Source organism: Madurella fahalii, assembly GCF_045866475.1.
Source record: "Madurella fahalii IFM 68171 DNA, scaffold_4, whole genome shotgun sequence".
Classification (NCBI taxonomy): Eukaryota; Fungi; Ascomycota; class Sordariomycetes; order Sordariales; genus Madurella; species Madurella fahalii.
In genome coordinates this window covers 501897-521823 of record NW_027263974.1, presented here as the reverse complement: position 1 = coordinate 521823, position 19927 = coordinate 501897, and the positions used below count along the sequence as shown (strand labels likewise).

At 56.5% G+C, this 19927-nt stretch overlaps 6 protein-coding genes across 6 annotated transcripts; 5 read left to right on the top strand and 1 right to left on the bottom strand.

Moving 5' to 3' along the window:
- Window positions 1-351: 351 nt before the first annotated feature.
- Window positions 352-2209, top strand: MFIFM68171_07157 (Carboxylic ester hydrolase; the record flags this gene model as incomplete). Its single annotated transcript, XM_071062577.1, has 5 exons — window positions 352-896; window positions 965-1184; window positions 1246-1569; window positions 1630-1894; window positions 1968-2209. 5 exons carry the CDS (start codon window positions 352-354, stop codon window positions 2207-2209), a joined length of 1596 nt encoding a protein of 531 aa, XP_070918678.1.
- A 550-nt stretch (window positions 2210-2759) lies between these two features.
- MFIFM68171_07156 (uncharacterized protein) lies at window positions 2760-3839 on the bottom strand (the record flags this gene model as incomplete). Its single annotated transcript, XM_071062576.1, has 1 exon — window positions 2760-3839. One exon carries the CDS (start codon window positions 3837-3839, stop codon window positions 2760-2762), a length of 1080 nt encoding a protein of 359 aa, XP_070918677.1.
- Window positions 3840-4529: 690 nt separating this feature from the next.
- MFIFM68171_07155 (uncharacterized protein) lies at window positions 4530-5180 on the top strand (the record flags this gene model as incomplete). Its single annotated transcript, XM_071062575.1, has 2 exons — window positions 4530-5063; window positions 5145-5180. The coding sequence occupies 2 exons, from the start codon at window positions 4530-4532 to the stop codon at window positions 5178-5180; spliced, it is 570 nt and encodes a 189-aa protein (XP_070918676.1).
- A 3412-nt stretch (window positions 5181-8592) lies between these two features.
- ENA2 (P-type ATPase) lies at window positions 8593-12026 on the top strand (the record flags this gene model as incomplete). Its single annotated transcript, XM_071062574.1, has 3 exons — window positions 8593-9116; window positions 9233-10946; window positions 11007-12026. 3 exons carry the CDS (start codon window positions 8593-8595, stop codon window positions 12024-12026), a joined length of 3258 nt encoding a protein of 1085 aa, XP_070918675.1.
- A 1255-nt stretch (window positions 12027-13281) lies between these two features.
- MFIFM68171_07153 (uncharacterized protein) lies at window positions 13282-14796 on the top strand (the record flags this gene model as incomplete). Its single annotated transcript, XM_071062573.1, has 1 exon — window positions 13282-14796. The coding sequence occupies one exon, from the start codon at window positions 13282-13284 to the stop codon at window positions 14794-14796; it is 1515 nt and encodes a 504-aa protein (XP_070918674.1).
- A 956-nt stretch (window positions 14797-15752) lies between these two features.
- Window positions 15753-18368, top strand: MFIFM68171_07152 (Peptidase A1 domain-containing protein; the record flags this gene model as incomplete). Its single annotated transcript, XM_071062572.1, has 3 exons — window positions 15753-15810; window positions 15887-17134; window positions 17206-18368. The coding sequence occupies 3 exons, from the start codon at window positions 15753-15755 to the stop codon at window positions 18366-18368; spliced, it is 2469 nt and encodes an 822-aa protein (XP_070918673.1).
- Between the last annotated feature and the right edge of the window lie 1559 nt (window positions 18369-19927).

Below are 19927 nucleotides of genomic sequence, written 5' to 3'. Positions count from 1 at the left end.
CCCAAGCTTCGTCATCGTGGTTTGTCGGGTCCGTATATATTGCACGCCGTTGCTTCCTGGAGAGCTACACGTATGATGATTCGGGATCATCATCTGGCCTGTAAGCGGATAACCCGGCAGTTTCACCTTGTGCCACCGACACGCCCTCGGCAGCCAAAAACGGCAAACGACAATCCCTCCTGCCTCGAGTCGATAGCCATTACAGCCTTTTAGCGATGTAGGAGTGAAAGCAGCTATGTTGGGATCCTACTCTCGGCTGACTACAAAAGGAAGCGTAGAGACCCTACAGTACCAGCCCCAGTGTGTGCTATTGAACCGACATTTTACTTTGTTTTCCGACCTGAGGCGAAAATGTTGCCCATTGCGAAACTATTGGCTTTCCTTTGCATTTTGGTCCTGGGTTCGGGGATGGGGGCCCATGCCACGGCCTCACAAAAGCCGGCCGGCCTCGTCGACCTCGGGCACGCAAAGCACGTCCCAACCTTCTACACCAAGACCGCATCCGGAAACAAGATATCTGTCTACAAGAATATCCGCTTTGCCAACCCCCCAACAGGAGACCTTCGATTTCGGTTGCCCGACACACGGCTCCCCAAAGTTGACGGCATCCAAGACGGCAACACGCTGGACGAGCGGAGCACCCATTGCATCTCGTCTGCTCCGGCCGCCGTGCCCTTCCCACCGTATAATGGGACCACTTGGGGCCACGAAGACTGTCTATTTTTAGACGTCTGGGTTCCAGAGGGTGTTCAACCCGGCGACAAGCTACCAGTACTGCATTGGTTTATCGGAGGCGCGTATGCCTTTGGAAGCAAGGAGATGTTCGTTTCACCACATGGTCTATTCGACATAATGGGCCGCGGTACCAAATTCATCTATGTGGCCAGTAACTATCGGTAAGGCGCAGAATCAACGGTACTAAATAGACCTGGCTAACTATCTTGCCTATCCATTTTTTTTGCAGCCTGGGACTAGCTGGATGGACCTACCTTCCCGGTGAGGACCTAGTCGCCAACCTTGGGATGCATGACTGCCTCGCGGCCGCCGAGTGGACATCCAAGTTCATTTCCCGATTTGGGGGAGATCCTGAGAGAATCACCGCCATGGGAGTAAGTGCTGGAGCAGGTATCATTGGTCTACTCACGGTTTTAAATGGCGGGAAGGGAAAGCTGCCGTTTCAACAGGTACAGGCATAAATGCCTAAACGTAATCAGTGTCGCACTAACATCAAAACGTTTCTGACAGGCCGTATTATTGTCCCCCGATATTCCTCCCAGACGGAACCCTATTAGGCGGCAGAAGCGCCTGTTCCAGACGATCTTGGACGAAGCAAACTGCACCTCGCTGGAGTGCCTGCGTCGCGCCCCCGAGTCAACGATGCTATATCTCAACGATAGGTTGATCAACGGCGCATCGTCGGATGCAGGAGGTGGCGTGTTTGGTCCGGCACCCGGGTTTGGGCCTGTAGTAGACGGGCGTTTCATCCCAGATATCCCAGTCGCACTCTTCCGACAGGGTAAATACCACAAGGAACTGCGATCTCTCGTCATTGGGAATACCGCAAACGAAGTAATGGGACTCCCAATTCTCTGCCTTTTATCATTTGGCTGACACCGGCTACAATTGTAGGGAATGGGTACATCCCACGACGAGGGCCTCCCAGATTATTTCCCTGTCATGGTCCGACAAATTCTCAGCACCGCCAGCAACGATACCATTGCTCACATACAGTCCCACTACGACTTTGCCGAAGAACCGGCGAAGCTAGCGTGGGACTGGACCACCGATATCATCTTCGCGTGCAATGCCGCCAACATTGCCACGGCGTATAAAGACCGCGCCAGGCGATACATCTTCTCCCTTCCCCCAGCCATACATGGGCAGGACCTTTTCCGTAAGCGAGAATCCCCTTCTCCGAGCATCCAAATACGTGGGTGGAGAGCTAATTAGCGTCGCGCACGACTAAGACCTGTTCTATTCCAATCAAACGATGACGCCGGTCGAGGATATGAACGCCGCGAGAACTTTCCAGAGGAATCTGTTACGTTTTCTCCACGGTTATGAGCTCCCTTGGCCTGTGTACGGAGCGGGAAAGCGTATTACGAACATCACGACTGGTGGGTTTGAGGATATACTGCTGGCGGCCGATCTTCGAGCGCGCTGCGAGATGGTGAACCGTGTTGTCCTGGATCCCAGGAATGGAGTGTAATGGGTGTAAGCGCTGAACTCTCTCGGCTGCCACTGTTCCGCACGTCGAACGCCAGGACAATAGTGGGAAGTTGTTTGGCTCAATACAGGGCAGGGGACGTTGGAGACTTTTTTTTTTTTTTTTTTTTTCCCATTCGGCTGGGAGGGAGAAAGAGTGAAGTGGGGCTGAAGATTTATTCCTTGAGTTAATTATGTGACGAATCTCGTCTTGTTCAATATATGGACAAGGTACTATAGCAAGACTCCAATCGGGAACTGTAGGTAGTACCCCACTTAGAATCACATTGCTCACACATCAGGAGCAGGGCGGTCGCGTCATCGCATCTATCCGGCTCGGTTATGGGGAATAGTAGGCATTTCACGTGGGGTAGACAGAGGAATGAGAGATGATAGGGATCAAGAAAATCAATCGCATACTAATTAGTTGCTACCAATGCTTCCCAGACGCCGGGATTCTCCAAATATACCGGGTATGTACAACTAAGAGGCCCATCATCTGCCTCCGAGGTATAAAGAAATGGTGTGCCTCTGATTCAAAGGGCATAACTTAATTATGGCCCAAAGACCACCATGGTCAGCATCTTGACCTGGATGTCCGGTCTCACGTATCCGTGTCTACAGACTTGTTGGAGATAGGCAACATCCGAGAGAATATCACCGTCGCAGTCGTCGTCCTTAGATAGATTGTTGATTCCGTTCGGGTTCAAGTCAACGAGTGCGCATTGGGAACCGCCATCCCAATGATACCACGGCCCCGCACTGAGATCCATTTTGTGCAGCTCGCTCTGATTGCCTACTTTCAGCGGCCTCGTGGGGTCGATTATGTAGACCGTCTCAAGCGACCTGGGAATGCGTTTAGCGTCCCAGAACCGGGGCACATCGCGGCAATTCAGCCCGCCATACTGCCAAAAATAAGCCACTGCCCGGGGCTCCTCTAGATGGAAGGACTTCACGTTTATGCCGACGCGTGCGGACTCCTGCGCGTCGGGGATAGGACGGAGCGACGGCTTGACGGAACTGGGGGTGGCCGAAGGGGTGATCGAAGGGGTGATCGAAGGAGTGATCGAAGGAGTGATCGAAGGAGTGATCGAAGGGGTGGTCGAAGGGGTGGTCGAAGAGGTGGTCGAAGAGGTGGTTGGCAACTCCAAGAATCTGAGCAAAAACGGGTTCATGGACGTCCAACTCCTCCTCCGGTTGTCTTTCGGCCTCCTGCGATGCGTCTGCGCCACGTAGAGTGTGGTGGGATACTCGTGGTTGTTCTCGGCTGCGCGAAGCGATTGGATGATAATGCCGTAGGCATCGCTGCAAGTAGCTGCAACCTCCAGCATCTGATTCTTCAATTGATTGTCGCAATCTCCTGGTTTGGGGCTCACCGTGACCAGCTTTTCGTAGTATTTGAGCAGCCCGTGAGCCCACCCCATGAGGTCCTGAGACAAGAGGTGGTGGTGACCACTCCAAGCAGCATCGGTCCTTTCCTTTCTCCGGAGTGCTTCCTCCTTGTCCACGTCTGGACCGTGGTGGCACACGGTAAGAGATACAACGTCTGGTCTGGAAGCGGCCCGCTCGAAAAACCTTCGTTGGACGTCGCGCGGTAGAGCCGAGAACTCGCGGAAGTGGACCAATGAAGGCATTGCGTCGGTGATTTGTGACTCTAGTTTCGTCAACTCGGCGTGTTGGTTATGTGATTTTAGCAAGATTGCCGCTACTATAAAGCGACGCTGAGTTTATATAGGTAATTCGGGCCGCAGACAAGTCATTGTTGGAGCAACCATAGCTTTTGCTATCCCCATGAATGGGCTGACTGTTCAGACTTGTTCGACGGGCTTACTCCGATGGAGCTCGGGAAAACACTAGCGTTAGCTATGTACGAGGCTCGTTGCCGAGATGTTGCCGAAGAACAAAAGCAGTTTCACCTGGCTGTAGCCCCTTCAACGCGGTCTGACTCATAAGTTGCCCGGTTCAGTTTCTCTCCACACAACTGGCCAGTCAAACAACGACTCTTACTCAGCAAGAACAGTCTTCCCTTGGTTGGAGGACAAATCTTACGCGCCATCGTTGTAACAGTTATGGTGGATCATCGCTGGATTTGTAATTCCTCCGTTACCGATCGGAACATATCCAGGCTCAACAATCATGGGCGGGGCCGCAACTCATATAACCATGCCGGTAGTACTAGTACCCAACGCACTACCCCATGTTTTCTAGTTACGCTCCACCTTCCAGCCAAGAAAAAAACACTATCCTCCATTGACCTTCTACCCTCTATAGAACCCGACACGATCATCCTCTCAGCAACCACGACCTGCCCCAAGCCAACCACGATGCCTGCATCCCCGAAGCTCACGCCCGCCTCCTCCCCTATCTGGGATCCCCTCCCCCTCTCCCTGGTCCGGCACGGCGCCGCGCTCATATCGTCGGGGCTCGTCTTCGGCTTCGTCGTGCCCCTGGCCACGTACCCCCGCCTCGCGCTCACAGCCCACATCCAGTTCGCCGTCCAGGGCACGGCAGTCGTGGCAGCGGGCCTGCTTCTCAATTCCACGTTTGCCCCTGCCCCTACCGCGCCATCTCCGTCTCGTGCCGGCTCCGAGCCCGGCACCGGGTTCCCTGGGCAGGCGGCAACGAGGCTGGTAGACCGCTTGGCCGCTTGGCAACGGAAGGTGGTCTACTGGAGTATCGTTGGCATCTGGCCGATGCTGCTGACCGAGGTGGGGAACGCGTGGTGGGGCACTACGGGGTTGCTGAAGATTGCGTCCGAGGCGGCCGGGCTGGGAGGGGGGAAGGGGCCGGCGGCGGCTTGGATGGAGGTGGTGGTTGAGCTGGCGCATAAGGCGTGCGCGGTCGGGCTTGTTTTCGTGGTGAGTGGCCTATTTCTGCTTGGAGCTCCATGTGGTTCCTGCAGCCGAAACGATGGGAGCTGACGTCTTGTGATCACGTAGTGGCCGATTATTTTGTACGGTTTGTCCATGGTCTGATAGAGGGTGTGGCAGACTATGCCAGAATCAGCACTTGGTGGCCGTACAAGTGTGTAGAAAAAGAGATTCGACGACATTAGCACTGTGCCACCTATTTAGGCAGACCATCCAGGTCGCCTGATATCTCGCGGATCGTTTCATAAACTTTTAAACGAGCATGTATCAGGGTCGCCTGTAGGATACTCTCGCCTCCACATCTCCATTGATACTACCCTTGTACCTTAACCCCACATTAACATACTGAAATCCCGATTATCGCTGCTGGTTAGGGTGTCTTACTACTGGTGGGAGACTATCATATGCGAGTTGGATGAGTCGACCGTGCCCCCAAATGTTCGGACTGTTCCTACCACATTCCGAAGAGGAAGAAGCATCCCAGTTCGGGTGCGGCCGTTCTCTTTGGGGACAAGGTTGGTTCGTCTAGATTGATTAAATGGTATGTGGAGGCCACGGCTGTTTCAACCTGTTATTGGGCATGTCGTGGGCGCCGAGTCGAGTATCAAAAGCGTTGCATGTCTTGGATCTTCGTTGCAGCTTATTCTGATCTGGCTTACGAGTTGACCGGTGAGAATCTGGAGCCCATAATTACGAGAGTTCCGCCGTAGAATCGTGCCAACAACATCGCCCAATTGGCCAACGGTGCTGAGCCGGCAGGGGCAATTCATTGACGGGACCCCAAACTGGGGTTTCGTTCATCATGTTTTGTCTAGGGTTCATAGCCACCGGCAACCGCGAGAGAATCAGGGCGAGGTTTCTCCGGTGGCTAGATCACCATGGACGTCGAGCGGTTAACAAGCCCTAGTGGCCACCGCATGTAGCAATCTGTGGCTGTCTTGGTGTCAGATAAAACTTCCGACGGATGCGGAACGATCCGAGGCAATATCCATGCAATGCTGCCACGCGTAGCACTAGCCTGGCGCTATTTGATGAGTATGTACTGTACTGTACGTACAAGTAGCGACTTAACTCGTCCTGTCCGGCGGGATTTGGTCGGTGCGTAGCCGGCGGGGTACCTGAGTGCTGGAAGTGGGGGTTGCGGGAATAACTTCACTTTTCTGGGGTTGGACCAATTAGGCATGCAGGCACGTGAGGGGCGTTACATGTCACAGCGGCTCTGTTCCACACTCTGGGTCTACCCCGGGAGTCGATGCGGAACGAACTCGAGACACTCCGTGGCGAGTGAGGCACTTGACCAGGCGTTGATGCCCAGGACTCAGCCGCGGGGCTTCCGACACGCACAGCACGACCAATCTGTTGCTGTGAAGAGAGCCACATATTGAGGTATTCACGAGCATGGCTGCCGACGTAGCCGGATATCCAGTCAAGATGCTGTCGTCTAGTGTCACAGGTCGCACTGCACACCTGTGCTTCAGGCCCGACTGCTATTGTCCCCTACTAAAATGTATCCGCGAATTCCGTGGGCACGAAGTGCGGCTACCAATGCGGGCCGAGGGAATTAAGTTGCCTTACCTAGGTAGGCTATTACAGCAGGTAAGGAACCTTTGGTAAGGTAGATAGCTTAGGGTATCTTAGTCGACAAGTAAAACCGTCAAGGGTTTGAAGCGCACCGAGAAATGGTACTGTACAAGTACAAAGGTCTCTGACGGAAATACACACTGATGATCTCGCGGGCTTCTGGGGCCCAATGGGGCATGCAGGCACGCGAGAGGGGCATGCATCCACCAATTATTAGCGATGCTGCAGCGGCCCAGGGAAGCCCCACACTTCAACCGTCTGGAAAACAAAAGCCCGCGCAACAGGACCTTGTGCTGATGAAGGAAAACCCATTGCCTGACCAGAAGGCAAACGGCTTTCTTCAGCAAGGGTCAGTCTGGTAAAGTACCCCACCCACGCGGAGTGTTGCCGGCATAGCGCGTCTCGGACTAAGCAAGGCCGGCGGCAGCGAGCGGTCCCGCCCCCGTCCAATTGTAACCGACAAGGCCATCACCTCACGGACCAGAGGGCACCTTTAGGAGCACTGCCAGGACTGGACATGCAGCATCTGTCGCAAAGCATCTGGAACGGCAGGTGCTAACGGATTCGCTCGGTTCAACTTGCTGGCCTGAACGCTGCGGATCCGGCAATCCGCGGTTTCGCAGCAGGGCCCGGATGTGGCCGCTCAGCGCTGCTCCCAGACCGCTCCATGCTGCAAGCGTCCGCCATTGGACACGTGCCTGACACTAGTGTAACTCCGGTGCGCGGACCCGCACGTCCATGATCGCGGGCATTGCATGTCACCCGCAACGGAAAAGTTTTCTGTTTCCTTTCGAGAACAGCCTGGGCGGGGGCGCCTGAAGACCCCAGACATTATTTCCCCGGCTCCACCTTCCTTATCGCCATCGCCAACCCCCCACAGGATGGGGGCCATTGACGCACGTGCAGGCGATCTCGGTCTGCCAAGGCCAGCCGTGTCCGAACCGGGACACGGCACCAGGACGCTGGTTCCTCACTCAATGCTGCCTGCTCGCTATGTATTTCGCATACATCGCTAACGTTAGCATGCATCCAAAGTACTAACGATGCCTGCGTCTTTACCCGACAGGTTTGCCGTAAAACAACGTTTTCCTATTTTTCTTTCCACTTATCCACTGATTCTGTTTTCCATTGCCGACCGGTTTGAGACGTGTCATATCGCGTGTCATATGGCGCCTTCCAATTTAACACGGCGGGGTGGCAGTACAATACAGGCAACTGTGTAGATAGCGTATGTACATAATAGCTTACCTTAGCATTGGGAGAGTTTTAGCGCGTTCGGTATTGCTTTAGGGAAAGGCGGTATATGCCGATGCTGCCCTCCCGCCTCTACCGGCTTCACCCACCCCTCGGCCATGACGACATTGGTTGCCCCGCGGGACCCCTTCAATCGGGGCTCCCGTCATCGAAACTGGAACCGAAACCACATTATTCGCCCTCATCAAGTAGGTTGCCCTCACAGCAGCACATCCCCGACCAGACAGCGGCGGAACCTGGTGAAATCGCACAACGTCAGGTTGCGGGTCAGTGACGAAACATGCAACGAGCGCCAAGGCCGCCTAGATGCCAAGCGATGCACATGGCTGCCCATCCACGCCCACCTTCCAGCAACGAGCAAACCAGAGCATTCGGTTGACCGCAGAGCTCTCCAGTGCGTCCGGGGTGCGGATTCGCGCCCACGCCAACTTCGCAAACTCCACAGATTAAAAAAAACTTAGGCCCCTCCCTGACCGAACTTCGATTCCGTCACTCTTCCGTCTTCTATTTATCAATCCAATCTTGTGTCTTCTGCGCACTTGGCCTTCTCGCCGGTCTCGCTGCCGCCGACTGCACGATTGTACATTGTGTATACAGTACATCCAGCTCATTCCGAAGCATTACGTTCATCGCCGCCGCACAAATTCGTCCTGATTTGGCGGTCATCCGAACCGAAGGCGAGATGGCCAAGACCGGGGACCCGAAGAAGGACTCGGGCGGCCACGTCTCGGGCCAGTCCAACCGGCCGCTGAGCCGCCCCGCCCATGCTTTAACCCACCAGCAACTCGCCGAGGAGCTCGATGCCGACATCCTCTCCGGCTTGACCAAGCACGAAGCAAAGACCCGCCTCGAGCAGTACGGAAAGAATGACCTCGGCGAAGAGGAGGGCGTGCAGCCCCTCAAGATTGTTATCGCCCAGATCGCGAACGCCATGACCATGGTGCTGATCCTCGCCATGGCCGTCAGTTTCGGCATCCGGTCCTGGATCGAGGGCGGCGTCGTTGCCGCTGTCATCATTCTCAACGTCGTCGTCGGTTTCTTCCAAGAGTACTCGGCCGAGAAGACCATGGACTCTCTGCGCTCACTTAGCTCGCCCACCGCAAACGTTGTCCGTGACGGCGAGGCCATGATTGTGCCCTCTGGCGAGGTCGTCCCCGGAGACCTGGTCGAGGTTAAGATGGGCGACACGATCCCCGCCGATATCAGGTACGGCGTATCCACGTGATTCGGTTGCTGAGCGGCCCACTTGTCGCGCTCTCCCGTCTCTCCTGCTCCCCTCTCCTTAGAGGAACCAATAAATTTTGCTAACAACGCTCACAAAGGTTGATCGAGGCAAAGAATTTTGAAACTGATGAGGCCCTGCTCACGGGCGAGTCCCTTCCCGTCCGAAAGCGCGAGAATGCCACCTTTGACGACGCCACCGGCCCCGGTGACCGTCTCAATGTCGCCTACAGCAGCTCAACAGTCACCAAGGGCCGTGCCAAGGGTGTTGTTTTCGCTACCGGCACCTTCACCGAGATTGGCGCCATCGCTTCGGCCCTGCACCAAAAGGATTCGCGCGTTCGCCCCGTCAAACGCAAGCCTAACGGCAAGGCCGGTCCGCATCGCTACCTGGAGGCTTACACCCTCACCCTCGGTGACGCCATCGGCCGCTTCTTGGGTGTCAGCGTCGGCACACCCTTGCAGAGGAAGCTCAGCAAGCTGGCTATGCTCCTGTTCGGCATTGCCGTGGTCTGCGCCATCATTGTCCTCGGCGCCAACCGTTTCCACACGTCGCAGGAAGTCATCATCTACGCCGTCGCTACCGGTCTCTCCATGATCCCCGCCTCTCTCGTTGTCGTGCTAACCATCACCATGGCCGCCGGCACCAAGCGTATGGTGGAGCGCAACGTCATTGTCCGCAACCTCAAGAGTCTCGAGGCCCTGGGCGCCGTGACGGATATTTGCAGTGACAAGACGGGAACGCTCACACAGGGAAAGATGGTGGCTCGTGGCGCCTGGATTCCCGGCTTGGGCACGTATACGGTCGAGCTGACGTCGAGCGAGCCTTTCAATCCGACAAAGGGTGACATCCGCTTCGACGCCCGGGCGCCGCACGAGATCGATTTCAGGCCGCGTAAGGACGACGAGAAGGACGGCGCAGGGAAGGGGTCCATCCTAGCCCCGGAACAGCTGCTCGCCGCTAGCAAGTCTCGCCTCCAAGAGTTCCTCACTGTAGCCTCGCTCGCCAACCTTGCCACCGTCTTTGAGAAGGATGGCGAGTGGCATGCGCGTGGAGACCCAACCGAAATTGCCATCCAGGTGTTTGCCAGTCGCTTTGGCAAGAATAGGCTCCAAGTCATGCAGGGCGACAATCCCGAGTGGACCGAGGTCGCCGAGTTCCCCTTTGACAGCGACGTCAAGCGCATGAGCGTCATCATGAAGCACAACACCACCGGGGAGCATCTTGCGTTCACCAAGGGCGCCGTTGAGAGGGTCATACACGTGTGCAGCCGGTACTGTACCACGGACGCGCTGCCCGGCGAGGACCCCGAGGCCGATATGACGGACGGATTCCGCGAACAAATTCTCCGCAACATGGAGGTCTTTGCCGGTCTCGGTCTCCGTGTGCTTGCTCTGGCGCGACGCAGGCTCCCCGCCGGCATGGACGCCAATGAGGATAGTAACCGCGAGGAAGTCGAGAAGGACCTCACCTTCCTCGGCCTCGTCGGTCTCTACGACCCGCCCCGTCCCGAGTCGGCACCGGCTGTCCGCGAGTGCCACGAAGCTGGAATCTCTGTACACATGCTTACCGGCGACCACCCCGAAACTGCAAAGGCGATCGCCATCGAAGTTGGTATCCTCCCCAAGCGAATGGACAGGGTCAGCGCGAACGTGGCCCATGCCATGGTCATGACGGCTGCTCAATTTGATGCTCTGAGCGACGAGCAAGTTGACGAGCTTCCTGTCCTGCCGCTTGTCATAGCACGCTGCGCGCCGAGCACTAAGGTCCGCATGATTGACGCCCTACATCGTCGCGGCAAGTTCGTAGCCATGGTAAGTGCAGCCACCTCCTCAATTATTTCCCGCACCGGTAAACTGACGACGAGCCTTCAGACTGGTGACGGCGTCAACGACTCTCCCTCCCTCCGCCGCGCCGACGTCGGCATTGCCATGGGCCAGGCTGGTTCCGATGTTGCCAAAGACGCTTCGGACATTGTCCTCACCGATGACAACTTTGCGTCCATCGTCGCCGCCATTGAAGAAGGCCGCCGTATCTTTGATAACATCCAGAAGTTTGTGCTGCACGTCCTGGCGGAGAATATCGCCCAGGCCGGTACCTTGCTTATCGGTCTCGCCTTCAAGGACGAGTCATCCCTGTCCGTGTTCCCCCTCGCGCCCGTCGAAATCGTCTGGATCATCATGGTCACGTCCGGTCTTCCCGACATGGGTCTCGGTTTTGAGCGCGCCGTCCCGGATATCATGCGCCGCCCGCCGCAGTCACTCAAGACGGGCATCTTCACACTCGAGTTTATCATCGACATGGTGGTCTACGGCTTATGGATCGCCGCGCTGTGCCTTGCGAGCTTCGTCCTGCGCGTCTACGCCTGGGGCAACGGCAACCTGGGCCAGGGGTGCAACGACTCGTACAGCGAGAGCTGTGAGACGGTATTCCGCGCCCGTGCGACCACGTTTGCGTGCCTGACGTGGTTCGCACTGTTTCTGGCGTGGGAGCTCGTCGACATGCGCCGGTCGTTCTTCAGGATGCAGCCCGGCAGCAAGAAGTATTTTACGCAGTGGTTTCACGATGTGTGGCGGAACAAGTTCTTGTTCTGGGCCATCTTGCTTGGCTTTGTGACGCTGTTCCCGACGCTGTATATCCCGGTCATCAACCATGCCGTGTTCAAGCACACGGGCATCAGCTGGGAGTGGGGCATCGTGTTCATCGCGGCCGGCTTGTTCTTTGCGGGGATCGAGGCGTGGAAATGGGGCAAACGGATCTACTTCCGGCGCACGGCGAAGAAGAAAACAGGGCGGCAATGGAAGGATATGGATATCGAGGAGCGCGTGTTTGGCGATTATCTGAGCGGTTATGAGAGCACGGAGAGCGGCGCGGTCGCTGAGGGACACGATTGACTACGAAGAGGCGGGAAGCCTCGGGTGATGAAGAATGGTGCTGCGATGGTGCTGGTGCTGGTGCTGGTTGGTGGTGTTGTGGATGAGGTGGATGCTGCGTGCGGTGAATGGAGTTGGGAGGCAGCGGTGATAGCGGGGTGTTCCGGCATGCCTGTGGTCGTGGACTCGGAGGCGGAGGCGGGCGCCGATGTCAATGCCGATATTGGTGACGCTGTCGGTACTGGCATCGGTGCTGGTATGGTGAGAATGAAGGTTGGGGTTGGGGCTGCCCCTGTTGTGGGGAGTCAGGAATCGGTTGGTGGAAGCAAGACGGTGAGAGAGGCCTGCGTTTGCGGGTCTCAGTTCTCGGACGGGATTCAACTCTTCTGGGGGATAGTTAGTCGAGCAGATAGGCAATATACGGTGTTTTTACTGAGACTTGGCTTTAAGTCCTTTTCCCTGTGACAGACTTCTTTATCTGTTTATTGGGGGCAGCCGGAGCTGGAAGTGATACAATCTGGTAATTGCTGTACAACCCCATTCGGTTATCTCAATTCTCGCGGTGCTGGACTTGCTGCACTCAAGAGCGGAACTCACCCGCCTCGGTCATCTCCAAGGGTATCTAACTAACATATTGTAGCCTGCGAGGATGTACCGGCTGCGGGAAGTGTATAATTACTCCTGGAGGCGAAGAGGTGGAGTCGGTCGAGAGTATGAAGCTAGCCACATTGTGTGCCAGGGCAGGTTTCTAGATGTAATCTCACCACCGTGGCTGCCACCTGGACAAATTCAATCATCGGCCCGCCACATTGGTCCGCGCTTTGGTGATTGTCATATTGGTCCTACCCGGCTTGACAGGGCCTTTCTCAGAAGCATATGGTGCCATGGGGTCCAGTCCGGGAATCGCGAGTTCTATCATTGGCTTCTGGGCCGTGTCGATGGCCTAATCATGTCTTTGTTCCATGGAACTGTGAGCCTGGTCTTACCCAAATCTATGTATTGTTATTTGACCTCCTAACACGCAGCGATTGTTCACCATGAGTCTCCCGGCCTTTGTTTGAACAACACCGGATAATCCCGAACATGATTGCGGGCACGGTGCGTTGCCGACCTCTTTGCCCTGAATAAAAGTACACGACTTAGAGAGGCAGAGCAGTAGTTTTGAGCCATCGTTCATCTAGCCAGCTGTGCTGAAATTAGCTTTGAGACCACCTAGATGGGACGACGTTGTGAAACTACCTCGGTGTTGCAGGGTAAGACCAAAGGCGGGGGAGCAATGGCGCAGCCCCATCCCGGCTTTCTGCATCTCCCAACCGACATAACCGACAACATTCTGGGCAGAGTTCGAGACCTGAAGGACCTTGCTAATTTAGCGTACTGCCACACAGCTTTACACCGACTGGTGGAGCCGAATATCTGGCGGGTCGACGCGCAGGTCCGGGGACGGCCGGCGTTGTACTGGGGCATTGAGGAGAAGGACATGACGGTAGTCAGAAAGGCACTGGATGAGTACAACAAGATTGACGCCCGCCACCTACTTGACGGCACTGGCGTCCAATGGAACATGTTTTCCCGGATCGTTGCTAATCCGCATGATGGCATCCTGGGCTCGCCCGTCATGCTCGCCGTGAAGTCGGGCAGCTTGGAGCTGCTCGAGCTCATCGTCGACCACGAGGCGAAATGCAGCCTCGACGTGCGGTGGTGCGCCCACCCCAGACCTGCTTGCAAAGCCGAGGCGGCTGACCTGTTTGTAGGACACCATGACTGCGACCCACGGCATTGCCTGCACCCCGCCTTCCCCGGCTGGGACGACATGGTCAGTGAGGGCCATAGCTACTCGGGCCATTACCGTCTGGGCAACGACCTGTTCGGATGCCAGACAGCCCTGCACTGGGCGATCTGGGCGCAGCGGCCGGACATGCTCCGGTGCCTGCTCCAACGGGGGCTGAAGGCTGGACTGGAGCCGGGCACGGAGAGGATCGTCACGTACCCAGCCTGCATGACCTCGCTCCTGCACACGGTGATTGCAAGCGCAGAGAGACTGGGGGTGTTCATGGCGGGGATGTTGTGGACGTCGCATTTCAATATCACGGCGGCGCATATGTCCATGTTGGAGATCCTGCTTGACCATGGCGCGAACCCCAACCTGACCTACGAATTGGAGAATGGACAGCCGCCCACGGTTAATGAGTCGCTTGTCAAGGGGGTTTACTGGATGGAAAGGGGCAGCATCTTGAACCAGCTGCTGACCTGGACGGAGGATGAGGCGGCCCGGCTCCTCATCCGTCGCGGTGCCAAGTGGTGGTGGCCCACCCCCGCGGCCGAGGATGACGACCGGCTGACGCGCGTCTCCTTTCTCGACACGGTAAGCTTGCGGCCGCTGTGCGCCGTGGCGCTGCGTCACGAGGACCCCGGGGGCGCCATACGCATGATCGATTTCATGCTCGACGAGGGGGGCTGGGATGGCTCAACCCAGCCCCTGACCGATGCCCTCCTATACTGTCTGGGCCGGTTCACCATGGATTTCGTCACCGGCGCGTTCCCCACGACCGGCGCACGGGATTGCTCGTCCCGGATCGCTCTGCACCTGATATCTAGAGGGGCTGTGGCCCACACGCCTCAGAGGCTCGAGTGGATTGCATGCTACTTCCCCGAGTGGGCTTGGCTATCGCTACCGAATGTTGGGGTGACGATGCCGGAGGAGATGATTCAGAAGAGAAGAGCATGGCAAGAGGAGCTTGCGAAGAAAGAAGGCGTGAGTTTGCCCTGGATTCTCTCGGAATACTATTGACTTGCATGATTGGGCGTCTCGCGTTGTGTTTTGGGAGGAGGCTGTAAGTTGACTGGTCTACATCTTTGATGGAGAATCATAACCCTTGTGAACGATGCTTTCATGATTTGGAAAATATACAAAGGCAATGCGCCGTCGGTTGCGATTTCATTGTCTGGCAGTTTAGTGATTCGGTGGGAAAGGTAAGTAGTAGTGTCTCATCTCGATTCCCACCCTATCATCTCTCCCTTACGAACTATTTCTTTATTTCGGCCAAATGTGGCTCTTTGTGCAAGTTAAGGTATTGTGTCACCTAGGCCACATCTAAGAATCAAGTAATAGATTGTAGCGTGCAACTTCTGTGGCAGGGTTGGCCAAGGGCCTTAACCCAGCCAACCAATACAGGCCCCCTGACTCTCATGCTTTTATTTGCTGGGATGTTGGCGAGAGCTCTGGTTCAGTGTACTAAGCCAGAGGAGTAATTGTGAGTTTGAACCACTATTCGCCGTCATACCATGATTACCTTTCGCAAGTCGAGCTGGCTGCACCAGTCTCGATCGAGTAGCACGAGCCAGATACGGATGACATTCTTTTAACTCGCTGAGAAATTTCCGTCATTGTTCATCTCTTTGGTTCTATTGATCACCCAGGTCAGTGGCTGCTCTGTACTCTAACCAGCTGTCTGGGCTAAGCTTGTCTGACTTGACCTTGCTTGCTTCTTGGCTTTGACTTCGACCCATCGCTAGTGACTCCGGGATTTTATCTCAGGCATCCCGGCAAGTGTTATACTGAGCCAAGTCTTGTGCAATATGCGCCGCGAAAAGTCAGTAAGACGGAGCAACTTTGGCGGCAGGAGGATTTAGCCTTGACGGTCATTGGTTGTCCCCCGATGTAACCTTGGCTTGAGCCTTTTAGAGACCAGCCCCCGACGGGGGAAGCGTTTGTGCGTGACACCAAGCGGTACCTTTCGATGCAAAATGGGCGATCTTTCCATTGGGGAGGTGTCCGGTCTCATTGCGGCAGGCGTTTTCATATGTACGTCATCTTCAGGTTCACAATCACAATGCAGTGTAACCGTGCCTTGTACTGACAGGAGGCGTCCGGTAAAAAGTGCAAGTGTTGCTGGCCCTCGTCTTTCCGGCCATATTGATTGGATTTGTCGGCGAGGAGAACACTGTCGTCACCTGGTCGGTCCTCGGCCGCGCTCTCCAGTCCTCTTTATGGCCAACCTTTCTTCAGACTGACGCAGCAGCACGGCATGGCGTCCGGCGACGCGTCAGCAATGGCCTCCTGCTGCAAACGACGACCATCGTGTTGGTTTCGGTAGCGGCTATTGTCACCCCGCTTGGATTGTATCAGGCGGTTGAGCCAGCAGACGGCCCGCAGCTCGAGGAGTTTCGATTCGTGCGTGACGACTCGGCTTTCGGCTACGGGACGCCCCCTCGGATGGCGGCGCCTTTTACCAGAAACTGCGGCGACGAGGCCTGCCCTGGATCCTCGGTAAATAAAACCTGCGTTCAACAGGGCCTTCTTGAGAGATGTACCGATGTTGTATACGACCGGTCCATTCCGGACGGTTGGAGGTCCATGCTCAGTGATGGCGCCAACCGCGTGAGCCGGTCGGTGTCCAATATCTTTGACATCCAGTGGCGGACCCAAGTCAATGCGTCGGATGCCGCCGGCAACCTGGGGTGGTACATTAAATCTGGATACCGCCAGATCGGCATCGTCGTCTTGGACCCAGGCATACATCTGGTCGAGGGCCTCATCGTCGACGCCCAGAACGGCGGTATTGGCTTTCGCAACCATACCGTGCCGCTTCCCGTCCACGAGCATGGCAGCACATGGAGCGAGGATATCCTCTTCATCGAGCCAGACTCGCAGTGCGTCGACTTGAACGTCACCTTCGACTTCCACCTCACGCAGAACAACACATCTCGACTCACCATAAGGGATCTGGCTCTCACGGATCGTGGGGGCTTCTCCGAACTGCCTCGCACAAGCCCAGATCTTACGATTCCCGAGTACGGAAATGGACAGGGACCCCTCGATCTGAGGGAAAGGGCATACAAGGCTGCCTGGGCAAACAACTTCCTGACGTTAGCTTATTTTAACGCCACAGGCTCGGACCCCACGAATATAACACGGTGGGATGTCACCCCTGGAATGGCCTTCAGGAGCAACTCGTCGGATGCCGGTGTCGATGGCAGCAGGAGCGGCTTCGTTGTCGAGTACCAAGCCATCCGATCTAGCCTGCATTTTGGGGAGTATTTGGAGCTGCCCGGCAGCCCTCCCCGTAACGCGTCGGCGTCGAGGGAGAACCCGTTCGGGATCAGCGTGGCGCACTTCAACCTCGTCTGTATGCAGCCGCACTCTCCCTTTCTTTCCGAGAGACCCACAATGCGTGATCATAGCTGACTCGTATTACAGCCGAAATCTGCGCCGGTGGCAGCCATTCTAACCCTGCAAACATCAACAGCAGCCTTGTCGGGTGCGGTCTGGTATACGGCGCTGCTCGCCGGACCGACGGAGGATCGGAATTGAGCCCCCAACCCGGGTCGCAATGGAGTGTTCCCGTCTACAGCTGCGCCGCATCTGTCCGAGCCACGGTCCGTACAGTCACCTTCCGCTACAACGGCACTGGCCTCGCGGACCTCAAGGTCACGGCCGCAGAACGCAAGACCTACTCGCCGGCAAACATACCGCTCTGGGCCGTCGAGAATATGAACGGCACGCGCCTCATGGACGCGCAACCGCTCTGGGGTTTGCTGGGGCCTTCCAACGCAAGTGCGGCCGTATCATCGCTGGCAGCCAATCTATCGACGGTGCGCCAGGAAGACCTCCGGCTGCCGGGCATCGTCAACGCGCATTCGATCCTCGAGGGCAACGACTACATCCTCTCCAACCGCGGGCAGAACCTGCCGGGTGTCGACTTCCACGTCCAAGCGCTGCACAACGCCTTCGCCATCGCGCGCCCGGGGTCTGTGGGCTACGCCGGCTATGCCGACTACTCGGGCATGACGGGCCTCGCGCTCTACACGAAATGGAAAGAGCTCTCGGTCAGCGCCGAGGGCGCCGCGGCCATCATCAAGCTCGTCTGGACCGACATCGCCGCGAACTCGGTTGTCGGCACCAAGGGCTGGGGCTTAGACGACCCCATAACAACCTCCGCGCTCCCTCGCAGCCGGAAGCGCGCCGCCGCCGACGACGCCGCCGATGACCTCGTTCCGGTGACCGTGTACTACCGCTACATGCGCTACCGCTTGCCCTACGTGGTGCCGGCCATCGTCGTGCTGACGTTGACGGCCATTGTCATGGTCACGTGGGTGGTGTTGCTAGTGCTGGGCAGGACGGGCACGTCAAGGATGCGGTGGCTGCTGGACGCGACGTCGTCCGGCAGGATCCTCGGCGCGTTTCTCTGGCCCGGTGAAGCAGCCGCCGTCAGGCAGTCGACGGATGAGTGGGTGAAAACGGTGGGCACCCGGGTGGTTTTTGTTGCTCCGGAGTCGGCGGTGGCGGCTGCGCAGGAGATAAAGGTGGACCACGATGACTCGGACCAGTTTACGGAGAGCAATAAATCGAGAGGCTTGTAACAAGCAGCCGGGCTGGTTCGCATTTTATGTGGAACCTACCAACCAGTTGACAATCGGACGCAGCGGTGGGTGACGCAAAGTATGGGCGTGGATGGATGGATTCTCTTGTGATACTTAAACATTTCGGCGGGGCCGACCCTTATTCTTTCCGGAAGCACGGGGGGACGGCGGGAGAGGCGGGGATGGGAGGGTCGGCTGTAGCGTAGAGGTGCTGCAGCGCAACGCAGCGTGTGGATCACATTGGCACAAAATGGCTGCGCCATGTGCCGCTCAGGCTCAAGGTGCAAGGTAAGAAGAGTTTATCAACAGAACCCGAGTCCATAGAGCTTGGGAGCCACGCGGCGATCCGAGACGTTGAGGTTTGACAATGGAAGAAACATCTGCAATTTTCGGGACCACATATTCTGCTGAACGAGCACCAACCTGCCGAGATCAGTAAGCTCAACCAATTCAGGCACAGTACCTGCGTTTGTTTATGCCCAAGTACCTAACTTTCTGTTCCGCATTTCGATCGGTGCTTTAACCTGAGTAGTTTGCATGCTCCCATGTGCAATGAGCCTGGCTACCAAGAATTTGTGCAGTAAGTCGTGTTCTGAATACATTTTGTTTAACATACAGTACCAAGGCTCCATTCCTACTGCACTGTCCCGCCACTCCTCCCCTCCTCTCCCCCCCCCCCAACTGATGGAGCAATGCTCCGGATTTCACGTCGTCTTTCTCCACGCATTTCTCCTACAATATCCCCATCATCCGATTCCATGGCCTGGCGACAGAACTGCTTTCCACCATCTGAGGTATGTACAGTAAGAGCGCCCGCTCTGACGCTCGGAAAGCGTCCCCTCTCCGCTGTCTCAAAACTGGTTTGGCCCGGAACCCAGATGAACGGTCGGTCGCTTGTCATGCTGGGCCGGCTGACCAAGCTGAGCTACAAACCCCCTCATTTCTCCAACTTTTCCGGGTTGCGCAACTTGCGCCAACTCGGCATTTCTGGCTGCCGTAATTTATCGAACCGCTCGACCGGCACACGAGTGCACGGCCAGAGCGCACAAGAAATCCATGCCGTGTCCCCCATGTCGTGTGACGGTTACACCGCTACGAGCGATACGCTTAGTGAGACGAAACCGCGTTTGACCCATGGCGTGTGCGCCGGAAGACCAAAACTGATGTGGCGTTTGCGTCGAACTCATCTCTCGATGCAATCCTCGTCAATTGGACAACCATGTGCGCAGCTACGACCGATAGGCAAAACCTCGCCCCGTGGCAAATAAGGAGGTTGAAAGCTCTGTTCCGCAGTCATGCAAACAGCTACGCCATGTCACGGTAGGAACCGTAGCATCGACAACCTCGCAGTGGAGTGCTTCTGGTCAAAGCTGACTCGCCTTTACGTGGGGAGAGGAGGGGCGGGCCGTTAGGTTTCCCTCAGAAACGGACACCGGGAAGCCAATTGCCTCCCGAGCTGTGCCATCATTCTTCTTGGTCCTGAATGTTGCCCTGCCACTGGCCCAGACCTACCACGGATCAGGGTATCCGAACAGACAGTTCTCGAACCAAGCTGGAAC